At 43.5% G+C, this 19534-nt stretch overlaps 1 protein-coding gene and 1 pseudogene across 1 annotated transcript in view; both read right to left on the minus strand.

Moving 5' to 3' along the window:
- Window positions 1–19534, minus strand: part of SLC1A4 (solute carrier family 1 member 4) — a 34494-nt gene that overhangs the window by 10775 nt on the left and 4185 nt on the right. The window contains exons 2-4 of the mRNA XM_050754820.1: window positions 10513–10555; window positions 7952–8014; window positions 1029–1195 (exon numbers count right to left, since the gene is read on the minus strand). Of these exons, the coding sequence (XP_050610777.1) occupies window positions 1029–1195; window positions 7952–8014; window positions 10513–10555 (273 nt within the window). The remainder of the gene's footprint in view (window positions 1–1028; window positions 1196–7951; window positions 8015–10512; window positions 10556–19534) is intronic.
- LOC126934493 (uncharacterized) lies at window positions 17801–17917 on the minus strand (annotated as a pseudogene).

Raw genomic sequence — 19534 nt, forward strand, 5'->3', positions numbered from 1 at the left:
AAAATTAAGTAGAAGCCACAGAGGTCTAGTTTGGGTAAAACAGCAGGATAAAGCTTATGAGAGATTGATACTGGAATTGGTGTGATTTCTGAGAAGTTGCTTTGAGGGAGCTGGTCAAATTTTTACCTTTTAGCCAAGAATCAATCTAAGAATTGTTACTTAACAATCATGCTTTCATTGATATCACACAAAGAAACACTTACAAATTAAAAGCCTACATAAAAGGGCCAGGCGCAGTGGCTCACACCTGTAATCCCAGCACTTTGGGAGGCTAAGGCGGGTGGATCACCTAAGGTCAGGAGTTTGAGACCAGCTTGGCCAACGTGGTGAAACCCCGTCTCTACTAAAAATAAAAAAAATTAGCTGGGTGTGGTGGCAGATGCCTGTAATCCCAGCTTTTCGGGAGGCTGAGGCAGGAGAATCGCCTGAACCCAGAAGGAGGAAGTTGCAGGGAGCCGAGATCGTGCCACTGCACTCCAGCCTGGGCAACAAGAGCAAAACTCTGTTTCAAAAAAAAGCCTGCATAAAAGAAGAGCATTCCAACTTATATATGCATGGGGTGAAGATGGACTTGTCCTCGTCCTCCATGCTGTGAACTACCATAGTAAAGGGTCCCTTTGAAGCTTGAAGTCTATCATTTTCAGATAAGTGAACCTTATTTCACGCAACAGATAGCAAACTAATGGAATTCACTGCCCCCACAAGATGACAAGGGCAACCCACATGAACTGGCTGGTGGTAGGAACCCATAAACGGATCCCAGTGATGGAAACACCAAGGGGTCAGTGTGGACACTGAGGAAATGACTGGTAACTGTGGTGCATGCCTGGCTCTCTGAGGTCCTGGACAAGAGGAGAAACTGTCTCCACTTCTATCATCCCCTGTACCAAACCTGGCCTGTGGTGCATCAACCACATACACAGCATTGTGCCAGGTGGCCCCACATAGGCACCTAGAACAGCAAGGTGGACTCTTCTCTGGATGGCAGGAGGAAGGAGAGAGACAGTAGACGGCAGGGCAGCACTCACCACATAATCCAGGACACCAGCACCATCGTCGCCTCATTGAGGGAATTGAAGAAACGGATGAGGTCTTCTCCTTCGGAGCCTAGTTTCTTTAAGGCCACTCCTAACACCAGAGCAAACAGGACCAATCCTAAAATGTTCATCCCTTCGATCTCAGTGCCTATGGGGATCTGCAGGATCAAAGAGGATAGAACAAGTTTACAACAGATGAGTGAGAATTAAAGATGTATTTGCTTGGTGTCCCCACCAGACTGAAATACTGTGCCCAGAATGAGAAAAGGCTCATATTTTATTTAACCGTTAGCAACTCTGCAAATAAAGGGGTAGGAAACTTAAGGGGAGATGTAGTCTGAGGACACAGAAAGCCAAGAAGCAAAAATTTCATCTAGCTGTTAACTCTGAAAGCTGCTCAAAAATGGCATAGGTTAAAGTGGAAGGTAGTGGGCTCCCTGTCATGGGGATATATTCAAGTAGGGGTTGGACAGCCACCTCACAGGGCTGCTTTTAAAAGAAGAGCTGGTTAGTCAAAAGTTCCTTCAGGCTGGGCACGGCGGCTCACACCTGTAATCCCAGCACTTTGGGAGGCCAAGGCCAGTGGATCACCTGAGGTCAGGAGTTTGAGACCAGCCTGGCCAACATGGTGAAACCCTGTCTCTGCTAAAAACACAAAAATTAGCTGGGCATGGTGGCAGGTGCCTGTAATCCCAGCTACTTGGGAGGCTGAGGCAGGAGAATCACTTGAACCCAGGAGGCAGAGGTTGCAGTGAGCTGAGATCATGCCATTGTACTCCAGCCTGGGCGACAGAGCGAGACACTGGCGCCCCCGCAAAAAAAAAATTCCTTCAGATAACAAATCAGTGACTGTAACTTTGACTCCTAAATGTCCAGAGTTTTGTTGTGAGGCTCTTACAGTGACCTCATAACCGATAAACTTCACAGAAGGTTTTCATGATCAACATGAACTTTTTCAGGATACTCTTTCCTAAATCACTGACTTAAAATGCATAGACATACTGTATTCTTAATTTTTTCAGGCAATGCTGAATCTCCTTACTGCAAGCATATATTAGACAAACATTTTATCCCACCAACACACGTTATGAAATAATTGTTGGTGTTCCCTAGCTCTTACAGCTTGAGCGCAAAGGCTGGGCCCTAGCCCAAGTGTCTGGCAAATGATGGGTACTCAAAATCATCACAAATTTCTTTCTAAATACTTTTCTAATTTCCATAACTGGAGATACCTAGGTGGCTGGTGTGATTCACATGAAATGTACCAAAAGCCATGGATTCATATATATCATAAAAATTGTGATGGGGTAGCTTTTCATTTTCTTCCAACTTTTCTTTCTTTCTTTTTTGACAGAGTTTTGGTCTTGTTTCCCAGGCTGGAGTGCAATGGGGCGATCTCGACTCACCACAACCTCCGCCTCCTGGGTTCAAGCGATTCTCCTGCCTCAGCCTCCCCAGTAGCTGGGATTACAGGCATGCGCCACCACGCCCAGCTAATTTTGTATTTTTAGTAGAGAAGGGGTTTCTCCATGTTGGTCAGGCTGGTCTCGAACTCTCGACCTCAGGTGATCCGCCTGCCTCAGCCTTCCAAAGTGCTGGGTTTACAGGCGTGAGTCACCACGCCCAGCCTTTCTTCCAACTTTTCATTGTGAGGACAATGTTCACCGTATAGGACGCTTTTGTTTATGTTGATAGATATCACTTATAGAGGAGCAGCAGTAATAGTAATTAGGGAGCACTGGCTTTGGAGCCTGACTTTCACTACTTCCTAGTTGTGGGAGTCTAGGTAAGTTACTTAACCTAGGTAAATTACTTAACCTCTTCGTGACTCAGTTCCTCATTTATAAAATGGAGATAGTAACAGTAGCTAATATGTAAAACTGCTATGAAGAATAAATACGTTAATGTATGTAAAGTACTTAGGCTGTGTCTGGCAAATGAAAACCAACAACTATTATTATATTAATGGAATATCTTGGAGATCATTCTAGGCTCACTATCTGGAGTGTCTTCCTCTTAAAATGTTATTTTAATTCCACAGACAATAAGACGACTGTTTTTATTTATTTTTTTGGAGACAGGGTCATCCAGGCTGAAGTGCAGTGGCGCAAACACTGCAGCCTTGATCTCCAGGGTCTAAGCAATCCTCTTCCCTCAGCCTCCTGAGTAGCTGGGACCATGGCATGCGCCACCATGCCAGGCTAGGTTTATTTATTGATTTTGTAGAGATGGGATCTCCCTGTATTGCCCAAACCAGTCTCGAACTTCTGGGCTCAAGTGATTCTCCCAACTCAGTCTCCCAAAGTGTTATTATTACAGGTGTGAGCCACTGCACCCGGCCAAGACTTCTGAATATCACTACTGTCTCCTGGGACTTGATTTATTGAAGCTGGGTGCAGTGGGTACAGCTGAAAGCTGGGGGAGAGAGACGATTTGGGGAATTTAGTGCTGGCTCTGTTACTGACCTACTAGGATTCTATGAGCTGGATGGCTAACACCTGGTGTTGACCTTGGGGCTGTCAACTCACGCTTTTTGATAATGTCCCAAGTCCTAATTGGAATTGGTCAAGATTCAATGAAACCAGAGAATTCAATTATTATTTGAAAGTTGGTTTTAATATCACATGTTCTCATATGTGGGAGCTAAAAATGTGGATCTCATGAAGACAAAGAGTAGATTGGTGGTTACTAGAGGCCAGGAAGGGTAGGGGGGAAAGGGGACAAAGAGTAGTTGATTAATGGATACAAATGTACAGGTCGATAGAAGAAATAGACCTAGTGTTTGATAGTTCAGTAGGGTGACTATATTTTACAATAATTTACTGTACATTTCAAAATAGCTAGAATAATTATAATATTTCTATCACAAAGAAAGGACAAATGTTTAAGGTGATGGACATCACAAGTATGCTGATTTGACCTTTACAAATTATATGAATGTATTACATTATCACATGTACCCCCAAACTATGCACATTTATTATGTAATTTATTACATCAGTAAGAAAATTGTTTTAACAATTAAAAAAGAGAGCTGGTTTTAGCAGGTCTGCAATTCTAAGTTGTGGCATTTGAGGTCAGGCAGTTCCAGATTTCGAACCAACTCTCAGATTTGAGGACAATTACAATAATTTTTCCAATGAAATGACTCCCTTTCTGTAGAGGAGGGTTTGGAGCAAGGTATGCTGGCTGTAACACACCTGGGCAAACTTAGCATTGGGTGGGGCGAGGGGACTACAAACAACCAGAGTTGCATCCCGGGCAGTCTCGCTGGTGCACCTTTGCAGATTCTGTTCCTGCTGCCTACATCACTCTTCCCCGACATCTACCCCATAGCTCCTCCCTCACCCGATCAGAAGACCTCCCTGACCACTCTGCTAAAATAGTACCCATCACCACACACACACACACACACACACACACACACACTTCCTGTCTATTTGCCCTGCTTTAATGTTCTTCTTGGTGCCTATCACTGGCTGACATATACTTATTTATTACATGATTCCCTCCACTAGAACATGAGCTTTGTAAGAGCAGGGTTTTGATTGTATTGAGCACTACCGGAGTCCAGCACCTGGGAAGGTCACCTGGCTGTTGCCAGTAAATCACTGTTTAATGAATTAATGATTCAACTAAAGCCTAAGAGGAGTGTGTCTGTGGCAAGTTATTACATGGGATCAAAGTGGGCAGGGAAGATAGAGCCACGGGTCAGAGGCACCCTTCCAAGTGTCCTTGAGCCTCTGGGTCCTTGATTGATTTAGTTCTTTTTAGAGACAAAGTCTCCCTCTGTTGCTGTCTAGAGTACAGTAATCTTAAACTCCTTGGCTCAAGGGATCCTCCTACTTCAGCCTCCCAAGTAGCTGGTACTACAGGCACACACCACCATACCTGGCTAGTATAGAAAATATATTTTTTTAGATACGGGGTCCCACTATGTTGCCCAAGCTGGTCTCAAATTTCTGGCTTCATGCAATCCTCCCATCTCAGCCTTCTGAGTCATTGACATTACAAGCGTGAGTCACCATGCCTGGCTAGGTCCTTGACTTTTCATTCTGTCACCAACATCCCATCCTTGGGGACAAGGCCCACACCTGCTATGCCTTCATACAGTGTTCTTGCCACAGGGTTTAGGAAAGGCTGGAACCAGCGAGGACACACTGCTCCGCCTTCTTTCGTTCTTTTTTTCTTTTATTTATTTTTTTGAGACGGAGTCTTGCTCTGTCGCCCAGGCTGGAGTGCAGTGGCACGATCTCAGCTCACTGCAAACTCTGCCTCCTGGGTTCAAATGATTCTCCTGTCTCAGCCTCCCAAGTAGCTGAGATTACAGGTGCCCACCACCATGCCTGGCTAATTTTTATATTCTTAGTAGAGATGGGGTTTCACCATGTTGGCCAGGCTGGTCTGGAACTCCTGACTTCAGGTGATCTGCCTGCCTTGGCCTCCCAAAGTGCACCCAGCCTCTTTCTTAAAGCCTGACTCCTTAAATGCCTGGGTGAAATTTACAGTGGAGGCAAGTGTATGTCAGCTGAGGTGGATGCTCACAGGTAACCAGCATTTCCACTGGAGAAGTCACAGCAGCCATATTTGCCAGAACTTAAAGTTATTGCAGAGACGATTAGTGTTCTAGCATTTACTCATCACTCTTGGTTTCTTTCTATTTATTTATTTAGACATAGTTTTGCTCTGTTGCCCAGGCTGGAGTGCAGTGGCACAATCGTGACTGACTGCAGCATCGACCTCCCAGGGTCAAGTGATCCTCCTACCTTGGCCTCCCAAGTAGCTGAGACTATGGACATGTGCCACCATGCCTGGCTAATTTTTATTTATTTTTTAGTTTTTGTAGAGATGGGGTCTCACTATGTTGCCCAGACTGGTCATGAACTCCTGGGCTCAAGCAGTCCTCCTTTCTTGGCCTCCCAAAGTGCTGGGATTATAGGCATAAGCCACTGCACCCGGCCAATAATTAGTTGTTTTTTTTTTTTTTTTTAAAACTGGCCAAAATGGCCTTGATCAACCTTGGAAGACCATAATTTCAAGTAATTTGTAGTGGGGATATGAAATCCCACCCGATCAGGTTGTCCTAAGGCTCAAATGAAATAACGTCGGAAAGTGTCTGTGCCAAGAAGGTGGCATGCAGAAGTGAGCCACTTATCTGGAAAGCAGGCCTAGCTGATACCCACATCCCAATAAGCCCAGCTGTGGAATCCAGGGCCTGTCAGAACGGGCCCAGCTGGACTTCCAGCCACATCCTCTGGCCAGACAGAGGGAAGTGACCTCCATTTTTTAAAATCAAGAACCACTGATTGGATTCACATTTATGAACGGGGGGATATCATTCACTAGGGGACTTTTGGAATGTGTGTGGGCACTTTGGTTGTCATAATGATTGTGGTGTCTTAGTGGGAAATAGTAGGCAGGGTACTAAGAATGCCAACTGTTCTGAAATGTTCAGGCAACAAAATGCAGACTTTCCTACATCCCCCAGGCCTCAGAGCATCCTATCAGACAGTCATATAGGGAGAAAAAGCTGTTTAAAATGCACTGAGCCACTTTGGGAGGCTGATCACGAGGTCAGGAGATCAAGACCATCCTGGCTAACACGGTGAAACCCCGTCTCTACTAAAAAATACAAAACTAGCCGGGCTAGGTGGCAGGCGCCTGTAGTCCCAGCTGCTCAGGAGGCTGAGGCAGGAGAATGGCGTAAACCCGGGAGGCGGAGCCTGCAGTGAGCTGAGATCGCGCCACTGCACTCCAGCCAACAGAGCGAGACTCCGTCTCAAAAAAAAAAAAAAAAAATACACTGAGCTAGAATTAACTCCATTTTACCCATAAATATTTTTTCTGCATAGTTTTAGTATTCACTGGATTTTCCAAGAATATCAAGTGGATGTAAACTGAAGGAAGACTTTATTTTGTTCTGAACTTCAACAAGTGTTATTTGCCATTTTAGAATAATATCCAAGTCACTAGTGTGAGACATAATGTTGGTCTGCACTTGTAGCTGTTGCTTTTGGGGTAATTCTGTATACATATACAAAAATATTTATTTAGCATGTATTTCAAAATATGTGGAAAAATAGCAAAAAATGTGCCAACAATATTGAGTTGACTTCTATCTCACTGCTTTTAAATCTCCATTTATTTATTCTAAGTAATGCAAGCATCTGAAAACTTCATTATGTCTTCTAGTATAGTTGTATATTTACATGGTAAAATATGGATCATTTTATTAGAAATTATTTTTATTTCTCCCTTATATTATGTTGATTTTTAAAAAATGTAATAGGTGTAGGGGTAGTTTAAATCACTCATTAATTACATTTCCAGATGGTAGAAAAGGTTTTATAAAATGTTTTCTGGGGCCAGGCACAGGCTCACACTTACAATCCCAGCACTTCGGGAGGCAAAGGTGGGAGGATTATGTGAAGCCAGGAGAGTTCAAGGCCAGACTTGACAACATGGTGAAACTCCATCTCTACAAAACATTAAAAAAAAAAAAAATTAGCTGAGCATGGTGGCACACGCCTGTAGTCCCAGCTACTCGGGAGGCTGAGGCAGAAGAATGAGTTGAGGCCAGGAGTTCAGTGCAGTGAGCCATGATCACACCACTGCACTCCAGCCTGGGCAACAGAGCGAGACCCTGTTTCAAACAAACAAACAATGAATAAATCAACAAACAAAATGTTTTACGGATCCTCTGAGGATTGCAGTGCTTTGAGAGCAACACGGTGTTTGGCCGTGTTGGTAAACAACCAAAGGAGCAAACCTAACCTGTTCGCTCCAAATAGCCCATTCAAACCCCAAAGTTTTCGGCCCAGCTGGGAAAAAGACACATCCTGTATGCTCCTTCAATTAAGAAATAAGATTTGCTTTAGACATATTTTTACAAGTGACCTTATAAAAAGCTTTACCTTTTCACGGGTTACATTTCCAGAGCTGCTGTTGTGGGTCACGACTTTATAATCGGTTGCATACTGTGATCAAGAGGAAAAAAAAAAATCCACTGTTAGTGCACAGGTGAAGACTGACCTAGAGGAACCAAGGGCACTGCTGTGCTCTCGCTACTTCTGTCACTAATCACACTGAGTGTCCTGGGCATTCCTCACTTGGCTGGCCTGACAAGAGCCTCTGAGAACTGTACAAAAGCTACCTTAGGACCAAGCCAGCAGATACTTCAAGACATCTCTGGGTTGCTTAGTGTCCCACGGAAACAGGGAGAATTTGCTTATGTTCTTTGGGCAATGGTTTGGAGAAGAAAGGCTGCACAATTTTATGCTGATAGTTTGATATTTCCTTAGCCTTATATGTCATATTATTTGAATAACCTTGGCATTAACTCCATAATGTCAAAGTTCATTTTTCATTGTATCATTTTATTTTCATTCATTTATTTACGCCCCACTTTGTTCTAGAATGTATTTGAGCATGACTGCTTCTACTGTCTGTTTCTAATCTGGTTTGAGCCTCCACTCTTGAAAGTCAGGGACGTGAGGCAAGATGGCATCGTTTAGCTGAGTCTTCAGGGGGACTCAGTTAACAGAAGTGAGGTGTCTCTCTAGCTTTGGTCCCCTGGTTGATTTCACATGCTTCTGCATGGTGCACATAGGTGTCTCCCTGTGGCAGTATGTACTAACAAGTGGAATCTGTTAGGACAGTCCTTCCCAGCCCCTTTGAAGGGCACCTGGTCCCTGAACTGTCAGGAGGAGGCAATTAGGAAGTATAGACTCAAAGGCCTGCTTTCTGCCTGCTTTTGCTGGGCTCTGGTTTCTCTCAGCTTTATCAGTGTTACAGAAAGGCAGAGGTGTTCAAACAAACCCACCCACCTCCTCTGTGACAGGTACTAAAAAAAAGTCCCATACACCTATATTTTTTTCCTACCTCACGTTATATATACAAGTCACTCCTGTGCTTATATGCAGATCAAAAAACAAAACAAAACAAAAATGAGAGGTTTAAGTCGAAACAGAAAAGTGTTTGCTTGTAAGATTAGACCACATAATCTAGGCCTTTATATTCCTTCTCTGTATAAAGAATTGTCACAGGGATGTTACTTGCAGCATTGCCAAAAAATAGGGGAAAACCAGAAACAACCTGAACATCCATCAGTGGGGGACTAGTAGAGAATTATGTTATGCTCTTATAGCGGAATACTCTACAGCCATGGCGTCATGCAGAAGGGTAGCTACCGACATGAGAAAATATTCACAATATACTGCCTTAAAAAAACAGCAGGCTATGAAGCGACACGTGTAGTGTGTATATATACTATGTATGCTTTTAATTAATTAATTAGTTAATTAATTTAGAGATAGAGTCTCACTCTGTTTCTAATCTGGTTTGAGCCTCCACTCTTGAAAGCCAGGGACGTGAGGCAAGATGGCATCGTTTAGCTGTTGCCCAGGCTGGAGTACAGTGGTGTGATCTCAGCTCACTGCAACCTCCACCTCCCAGGTTCAAGAAATTCTCCTGTCTCAGCTTCCTGGGTGGCTGAGATTACAGGCGCATGCCACCATACCTGGCTGATTTTTGTGTCTTTCATGGAGATGGTGTTTCACCATGTTGGCCAGGCTGGTCTCGAACTGCTGACCTCAAGTGATCTGCCCGCCTTGGCCTCCCAAAGTGCTGGGATTACAGGCATGAGCCACCGCACCCAGACGGTATGCTTATTTTTAAAATGTATGTGTATACAGTCATAGAAAATACACATCTGAAAGAGGTATACCAAAAGAATGGGTAGCTCTAGACAGTGTCTGTGGATAATTTTTGTTTTGTTTTGTTTTCTTTTTTTTTTTTGAGACGGAGTCTCGCTCTGTCGCCCAGGCTGGAGTGCAGTGGCTGGATCTCAGCTCACTGCAAGCTCCGCCTCCTGGGTTCACGCCATTCTCCGGCCTCAGCCTCCCGAGTAGCTGGGACTACAGGCGCCCGCCACCTCGCCCGGCTAGTTTTTTTTGTATTTCTTAGTAGGGACGGGGTTTCACCATGTTAGCCAGGATGGTCTCGATCTCCTGACCTCGTGATCCGCCCATCTCGGCCTCCCAAAGTGCTGGGATTACAGGCTTGAGCCACCGCACCCGGCCAATTTTTGTTTTCTTACACTTCTTTGTATTTTAATTTTTTTTTGCAATGAGCACATATTATCTTTATAATCAGAAAAAAAGATAAAAGTGTATTTTTTTAAGTCTATAATATTTAAGACATCCCCAAAATGTGATTTGAGGGTATTTCTTAGGTGATGTAAAAAAATTTTGGAACCAGTGGGACATTTTGGAAAGTTTTATTTGCTCAGTCTTTATTTATTTTGTTGTTGTTGTTTTTTAACTCTAGGTACCCATTTATTAAAGTTTAGGCCAATCTTACCAAGTTTTGTTAACACCACCGTCTCTCCCTGTTCTACCTGACCTAACTCCATAGCAGTAATTTAAATATTTCTTCCAACAAGGTTTCATATTTTTAGCAAAGTATCAAGCCTTACCGTACGGAAAGCTGCAACCACAAGATTTGAGGGAAACAGGTTTCTGTTGGAAAAGAAAGCATTCTGTCAGTATTCTTTTAAAACAACTTTTTAGAGATGAGGTCCCTGTTGCCCAGGCTAGAGTGCAGTGGTGTGATTGCAGCTCACTGCAGACTTGAACTTTTGGGCTCAAGTGATCCTCCCCAAAGTGTTGGGACTACAGGCATGAGCCACGGTACCTGGCTTCATCAGTATTCTTAAAATTCAGTGTACAAAGTATCTGCTTTGAGATGTCCACTTCTAAAACCCTAACACGGTGTTCTCTCTCCACCCTCAGCTGACACTGCATCTTTTGCTTGATTTAAGCACCCTAACTGTGCCTGCGGTGCTGGGCCACAGTAGATACTTTGAAGCCACTGATTTTCGTTTTCGTCTTTCTCATGGTATTCCTTGATATCTGAGCTTAACTGTGTCCAACCAAGTCTATAACTGCATTGCTTTCCTCTCACCTAGAGGTTAGGTACCATTGCAGTGGTGTGCAGTGTCGAGTGGTGCTGCCCACTAGTGAAATCCAAGGGCGTTTCTGTTGTTACAAAATTGAGGCATTCCTGAATTGGGGGGAGTGTGTGGGGACAAATGCCAGGTCCCACACATTTGTCCTGTTCAGTGCAGTAGAGTCCTGTATAATGAATTGTCTCAAGGCCCTCCCATGTCCTTCATGACATACCTGTAGATAAGAACCTTATCTATAATTACCGAAGACTAAACTAATTCCAAAACAAGGTTCCTTTTTTCACAATTTGAACATACACTGAATTTTCCAGAAATGTAATGACTTGCAAATTATGGGATGATTTTTGTTTTGTTTTGTTCAGAATGTTTCCAAATGTTATTCGTCTTCCTGGAAAATCACACCACCAGGGCAAATTGTAGAATCTTAGTCCTTAATTTCACACCCAGTGTCAAGTAACAGTCTGCATTTAGAATTATCTCATTAGCAATGATTCTGCGTTCAGGAGCAAGCATTCAACCACTTTATCTTAGAGCATGCATATATTGAAACACATTGTTTTATTATAATTATTTTCCTTTTTTTTTGTATATTACAGTTACATCATATTGATATTTTGAAATTATGTGGGCAGGGACATTTTATTTATGGATTTCATCTTAGAATTAAGGATATTATAAACATTTGTTGTGAAAGGAGGGCAATCGACCTGATGGAGCCCAAAATCTGTTCATGCAAATAGTTTTACTGAGGGCTCTGTGTAGGATGCTGGTCTTGATATACAAGAAATTCTATTCCAGCTGACAGTCCATTTGTTCTCACTTCCTGCAAGAAGAGTAAGTCTAGAAGAGCAAAAGACTCTGAATCATTCTTAACAATTTGTGTCAAACTTATCCACTAATTCTTACTTCTATAAGAAGCTGGGTTGCTCACCCGGATCTCCAGGTAACTATTTGCAGTGCATTGGGTTTCAGAGGTAGGCAGGTCTGGCTGCAACCCAGCTGTGGCAGGCAGAGTCTAAGATGGCCTCCTGGTATTCACACCTTTGGGTAATCCCTTTAGTGTGGGTGGACCTATGACTTGCTTCTAATGAACAAATGCAGCAAAGGTGATGGGATGTCCCATCCATGATTTGGTTACATAAGGTTGTAGCTTCCATTGTGCTAGCTGACTCTTCTTATTGTCTTCTGCTTGCATGCTTTGATGAAGCAAGCTGCTATGTTGGAAAGGCCCATGAGACTAGAAACTGCAGGTGGTCTGCAGCCAAGAGCCAACTGAGGCTCCCAGTCCAAACTTCAAGGAACTGAATTCTGCCAACAACAACATGACCACAGAGGTGAATCTCTCCCCAGGTGGACCTGTGGTTAAGAACCTAGCCCTGACCAACACCTTAATTGCAGCCTTGTAAGAGACTCTGAAGCAGAGGACCCAACTAAACTGTGCCAAGATTCCTGACCCCAGAGAGACTGTAGGATAGTAAATATGTGAGATTTTAAGCTGTTTAAGCTGTTAAATGTGTAGTAGTTTGTTATGCAGCAATAAAGCAGCCAATAAAGTTAATAAGATGCAAAAATCACTGCATTAGAACACTTAGGGTGCTCTCGCAGGACGGCCAGCATATATAGCCTGCAACACAGCATTTCCCAAACTTGTCCACAGAACCTGAATTGCTTTTAGTATATTTAGAGAATACCAGAGTACATGCTTGCATTTAAGAAGAAAAAATTAATCTTTAGCTGAATTAAGTTGTTGCAAAACTGTGACCAGAAGTTTGATTCTTATCACAGCTAAATTTACTTTTTAAAAAGTAGAAACAGACTGGCAACTTATATTGGCTAGTTTTCAGAGCATAGATGAATAACAACTTACATTTGTTATTATTTCCATTACAAAGCAACTTTCTTACATATTTCAGTCTTGGGGGCTACGTTTGGCATCTCATTTCCATTTTCTGCCCTAGTCAGAAGCAGCAAGGGGCCCTGTGCCAACGTCTCTCTGTTCTGTATCCACCACACAACAATCCTCAGTTGTTGACAGACTGAGCTGCTCTAAGGTTCTCTCTCCATGAGGACCAGGAAGTTCAGAAAAGAGTTGGGTTAGAAGCCCTCCACTCTCCTCATGGGAAACAATTTCCCCGGCAAATACCTCACATCATTCAGGGATTAGCTGTTTCCTCAATTGGTGCAAGCACAGCCTTTCCCACAGCCTTGAAATGCATTCTCTTCTAAAGAGCACAACACTGTTTGTTTAATTCCGTCTATCTGTCCTGCCCAATCTCTTCTTACAAGCAATAACCCAGTACCATCTTACCCAGAACGGGCCCTGTCCTTAACCCAGAACATCTACACTTAACAGCCACTAGCACACCCACCTGTTTTCAGACTGTCTACAGTATCTAGTCTACAAAATCCAATGGGAACAGAGGGGTCCAGAAGCAAAAGAGCAACTTCTCTCCCCTAAAAATCAAGTTCCTCAGAAGAATGTGATGTGTTTTGACAGTTTCTGATAAAGTTAAACAGACACTTATCATAGGACTCACCAATTCCATTCCTAGTTTTTTTTTTTTGCTTTTTTTTTTGGAAACAGAGTCTCACTCTGTTGCCCAGGCTGGAGTGCAGTGGCAGATCTCAGCTCACTGCAGCCTCTGCCTCCCGGGTTCAAATGATTCTCTTGCCTCAGCCTCCCGAGTAGTTGGGACTACAGGTGTGCACCACCACGCCTGGCTAATCTTTTTTTTTTTTTTCTGAGATGGAGTCTCGCTCTGTTTCCCAGGCTGGAGTGCAGTGGCGTGATCTTGGCTCACTGCAAGCTCTGCCTCCCGGGTTCACACCATTCTCGTGCCTCAGCCTCCCGAGTAGCTGGGACTAAAGGCGCCCGCCACCATGCCTGGCTAATTTTGTTTTTGTATTTTTAGTAGAGATGGGGTTTCACTGTGTTAGCCAGGATGGTCTCGATCTCCTAATTTCGTGATCTGCCCTCCTCGGCCTCCCAAAGTGCTGGGATTACAGGCATGAGCCACTGCGCCCAGTCAATTTTTGTATTTTTAATGCAGACAGGGTTTCACCATGTTGACCAGGCTGGTCTCAAACTCCTGACCTGAAGTGATCTGCCCGCCTTGGCCTCCCAAAGTGCTAGGATTACAGGCGCGAGCCACCATGCCTGGCCCACTGCTAGATATTTACCCAAGAAATATAAAAACATATGCCTGCAAAAAGGACCTGTATGCATAACAGCATTATTCATAATAGTCAAAAACCCAAATGTCCATCAACAGATGAAGGGATACACAGATTATAAAATATCCATACAACGAAATACCACTTGGCAATAAAAGGAATCCAAGTGGCCGGGCGCGGTGGCTCAAGCCTGTAATCCCAGCACTTTGGGAGGCCGAGACAGGTGGATCACGAGGTCAGGAGATCGAGACTATCCTGGCTAACACGGTGAAACCCCGTCTTTACTAAAAAATACAAAAACCTAGCCGGGCGAGGTGGCGGGCGTCTGTAGTCCCAGCTACTTGGGAGGCTGAGGCAGAATGGCGTGAACCCGGGAGGTGGAGCTTGCAGTGAGCTGAGATCCGGCCACTGCACTCCAGCCTGGGTGGCAGAGCGAGACTCCGTCTCAAAAAAAAAAAAAAAAAAAAAAAAAAAAAAATACAAAAAACTAGCCAGGCGAGGTGGCGGGCGCCTGTAGTCCCAGCTACTCGGGAGGCTGAGGCAGGAGAATGGCGTGAACCCGGGAGGCGGAGCTTGCAGTGAGCTGAGATCCGGCCACTGCACTCCAGCCTGGGCGACAGAGCGAGACTCCGTCTCAAAAAAAAAAAAAAAAAAAAAAAAGGAATCCAAGTGATATACGCAACAACATGGATAATCTCAGCAACTCTGTGCTGAGCAAAACAAGACTGATAAAGAAGAGTACATACTGAATAATTCTGTTGATATAAAACTCTAGAAAAAGCCAAACTAATTTATAGTGATAAAAAGCAGGTCAGTTGCCCGAGGCCAGGGGTGGAGAATGGGGATTGCTGAGAAGAGTTATAGGTGATGGAAAAGTTCAGTGTCTTGATAGTGGTGGTGGTCACATGAGTTATCCATTTGTTAAAACTCATGGAACTGTACATTTAAAGTGAGTGCATTTATTGTATATAAATCATACCTTGAAATTGTTTAAAAACTTAACATAAAAATATGGTAATAACTGATAGAGATTTTCCAACTAAAAAATACGTACATTCAATGGGTGGGCTGAACTTTTTTTTAGATTATACAGCTCATTTCTCAGATAACAGTCTCTGGGAAGGACTCTCCTGGTGGCAGTGAGCTGAAGCACGATAGAAAGCATCTTCCTTCACTTTCATCATCTGCTTGCCACAGACCAGGAGCAGGAGCAGTGCCCTCCTGCTGTCACCAAGGGCAAGGAGACGAGGCTGCCAGAGTAAAGCAACATGTTTCTCTGTCCTCTGCTTTCCCTCTCTCCTTTGGCTTTCAGACACGGATGCTGCAGTAAACTCTGGTTCTTACTCTTGAGCTCTCTTCTAATCCAGGATCAGTTGCCTCTCCCGCAAACAATTTTTCTTCCCAGAGCTCTGTCTTCAGGCACTTTCCCAACTCCTCACATTCACACAGTAGCTTCATGGGCTTTTGAAATCAGAGACATGGAGCTGGAAGGGATTTTAGAGGTGATCCAGTTCTATCCCCTCATTTAGCACATAGAGACACCAATGCCCAGTCACTGAGCATCTCCCATTTCTGCTCCATCTAGGCCAGCACCATCCAACTGAAATGTCTGCATTTGTGCAGTCCAATATGGCAGCCTTGCGGCTATAGAGCACTTGAAATGTGGCCAGTGCTACCAAGGCACTGATTTTTAAGTTTTATTTACACTTGACGTAATTTTAAGTAGCCACATGTGGCTAGTGTCTATTGTATTAGATAGCCCAGATGTACAGTACTGAAATCCAGAGTCCAGAAGTCAGGAGGACCAAATGGTCATCCTGTGTTCACCTCCGCACATCACCCACTTTCACTGGGTTTAGGATGCTTCTAAGCACTGAGCTCCTCATCTTATTCAAGTTTGCAAATATTTCCTTTTTCCATTGTTTGATCCTGAGAGATCTACTTGAATTACATATGTGTTAGGCCAAAGTTTCTCAAATATCAGTAGACCATTAAATCAATGTATTGGCTTTAACCAGTATTTTACAAAAGATGAAATACATTGGACAAAAATATCAGCATGTATCACACTTAAAATATTGTTTAGTGGAGCCTGTGTTTTGGTTTGAGTATGTGAGAGTTGGGGGGAGGGTATAGTGTGGATGCCATAATGTAAAATGTATTTCTTATGGTAGGTCAAAATTAAAAACGTGTGTGAAACCTCTAAGATACACTACTTAAATCTAAAATCTAGAGGCCCAAGTCAGTCCAAACTATGAGATAATGAATGAACAAGCTTTTCCAGTGCTATCTTTGAATACATTACTTAAAACAAACAGAAAAACTAGTATGAAATGAGGTTGAACTGGCCGGTGTAGAACCACGGTGGGAGGTGCTATGCAGACCCATGCAATTCACACAGTGAAAAACTTCAAAGACATTCTTTCTGTAACATCTGATACTGTTTGTTCTTCTGATCCTATTGTCAAGGGTGGTATACATTTCTCTGTTCTATATGAAAAGAATGCAAAACAATTTACTTTTGCTTGGGCATATTTTGTTCCAGAATTATTTCCTTTTATTTAAGTTCAAAAATTCTTTACCAAATCTATTAAAATTTCAAAGACTCTTCAGAACAGGATATGGCACAGTATGTACACCTGATGAATATTTATTATCCCTAGTATTTATTGTTACAGAGCCAGTTAACAGGGATGTGCCCCTTCAGATCTTGGTACCCCCTACAAGGCTGAGCTGAGGAAGGGCTGGGACTGGTGGACTTGCACTCTGATGATGGGGGTGTGAATCTATCCTCTCTTTAAGGCCTCCATCCAGTTTTAGATTCCAGCTGGAAAGGGTAGGGCTGAACCCCTGGAGTGGGGAACTTTTGGGGGAAATTAGATTAAGAACAGCACTCATGCTCAGTATCAAATAGCCCTCAGCTGTCCCTGAGAAGCTGGGACACACTAGAATATTAGCAAAGCACTCATATATTAACTCATTTAATCCTCACAACCATTCTAGATAGTAGATCTCATTAGCCTCATTTTACAGATAAGGACACTCAGGCACAGAGAGGACAAACAACTTGTGCATGTACAGCAAGTACGTCATAGAGCTGGGCTTCAAATCCAGGTGGTTGGCTTTAGTGTCTGCTCTTCAGCACTACCCACCTCCCTAGACTGATGCTTTTTTCTGTCTCTAAACTATTCAGGTGTCCTCCTGGGTGGTAAAAGAAATGGTCAAGAGTTAAAATCTTTCTTTTAAAAAAAATTACAAGCTGCTATTATTTTCCTTTCGTCACTAGATAGCGCTGGAAAAGCTTGTTCATTCATTATCTCCTAGTTTGGACTGACTTGGGCCTCTAGATTTAAGTAGTGTATCTTAGAGGTTTCACACATGTTTTTAATTTTGACCTACCATAAGAAATACATTTTACATTATGGCATCCACACTATACCCGCCCCCCGACTCTCACATACTCAATTAATTTGGATCCTTGTTAGATGTGCTAAGTCTTCATCTTGCCTATAGAAGAGACACGGGCATAGTTACAACAACCCGCCACAGTCAATAATGAAAAGAAATTGTTCACAACTCACTCCTCAACTTTGCTGGCTAATATTACCATTTTTTTAATTAAAAAAATATGGAATGCTTCACGTTGGAACATCTCGTTGTGTGTCATCCTTGCACAGAGGCCATGCTTGTCTTCTCTGTATTGTTCCAGTTTTAGTATATGTGCTGCCAAGGCAAGCACAGGGGGCTAATATTAAATCTCAGTCTCTGATAGTTTTTTTTTTTTTTTTGCATCTATTCAAGAAATGTGTTCTTTGCAGCTTGAGAAGCACCATACCTATTCACACCCATCCTTGAGAAGGATGTAAGTCCAGCACACCTCCCTCTGTGAAGGGAAAGGCTCAGAGCATGGTTTGCTATTAAGAAAATTAGCACGAGCAGAGAAAAAAAACCCTAGAAAACTGGGCAACAGATAAAATCCTAATTGTATTTACTATATACATGGCCACAGCCTACTATGCTACTGCAAGATGGTGGCCCTCGGCCATTCTTCTGGCTGCCTAGGCCCTGGGCCTAGGCTCTGTCCCTACCTGCCTCTTTGGCAGTTATGCCCTGGTTCTCCATTCGAAAACTACAAACTTTAGAGCCCAAAGGAATGTTAGAAACCAGTTGCCTCAATCCCTTCAATTTACAGCAGAGGTGAACTGGAGATCATAAGCATGTAAGGCAGGGGAAAAAGAAACCGGAATGTCAGTGAGGATCTGTGGGGACTTCTGTCCCGTTTCAGAACGGAAGGCTCTTCCATGTTTAGTTTTGACTTTTCTCCACTTTCCAAATTTTCCATAGTGTGAATCTATTAATTAGTAGTCTAAAACATAGTCAGTTACTATTCACTTCTCCTCCAGATGCCATGTGGTTCCCAATATACCTAAAGACTACATTAGCGGCCGGGCGCGGTGGCTCAAGCCTGTAATCCCAGCTCTTTGGGAGGCCGAGACGGGAGGATCACGAGGTCAGGAGATCGAAACCATCCTGGCTAACACGGTGAAACCCCGTCTCTACTAAAAAATACAAAAAAACTAGCCGGGCGAGGTGGCGGGCGCCTGTAGTCCCAGCTACTCGGGAGGCTGAGGCAGGAGAATGGCATGAACCCAGGAGGCGGAGCTTGCAGTGAGCTGAGATCCGGCCACTGCACTCCAACCTGGGCGACAGAGCGAGACTCCACCTCAAAAAAAAAAAAAAAAAAAAAAAAAAAAGAAAAAAGACTACATTAGCTTCAAGTCATCTTGAGTTCCCCTAAACATTCCTTTTCTTCCCATCTAGCCTCCTTTATTTCAGGTTATGGAAAGAGGGCCATCCCCATTAGCTCAGGTGAACTGGAAAACCCAATCACTCTAGTTATAACAAGAGCACAGGTGTATTGGGCCAGCACTATTCTAACAGCTTCAGAACCCAGAGGAGCTTTAGAGCTCTTAGACACAACCCAGCTAACCCTCAGAACAATCCTGCGAGGTAGGTACCATCATGATTCCCATGATAAAGATGAGGAAACCAAGGAATGGAAAAGTTATGGACATATCCCACAACCAGTAAGCATTGTTAGGGACCAAGAAGTTCCACAATGGCTAGTTTCCTGTTTCTGTCTCTTTGGTGCCCAACTATTTCATTTTGGATGAAAAGCCACAAGTCAACCACTTAGGTCACACATGGTTCTGAAAGTCCTATACTGTTCTGGATTCCCAGGCACAGAACTCCGGGCTGCTCAGGAAGAGACTATGATTCTTCCACCTGCCAGCTACTGTTGGCCATCCCTTCTCAGTGCTTCTAGCACCAGCCTTCTCATCCCAATTCTCTATTC

The sequence above is a fragment of the Macaca thibetana genome, chromosome 13 (assembly GCF_024542745.1).
Source record: "Macaca thibetana thibetana isolate TM-01 chromosome 13, ASM2454274v1, whole genome shotgun sequence".
Classification (NCBI taxonomy): Eukaryota; Metazoa; Chordata; class Mammalia; order Primates; family Cercopithecidae; genus Macaca; species Macaca thibetana.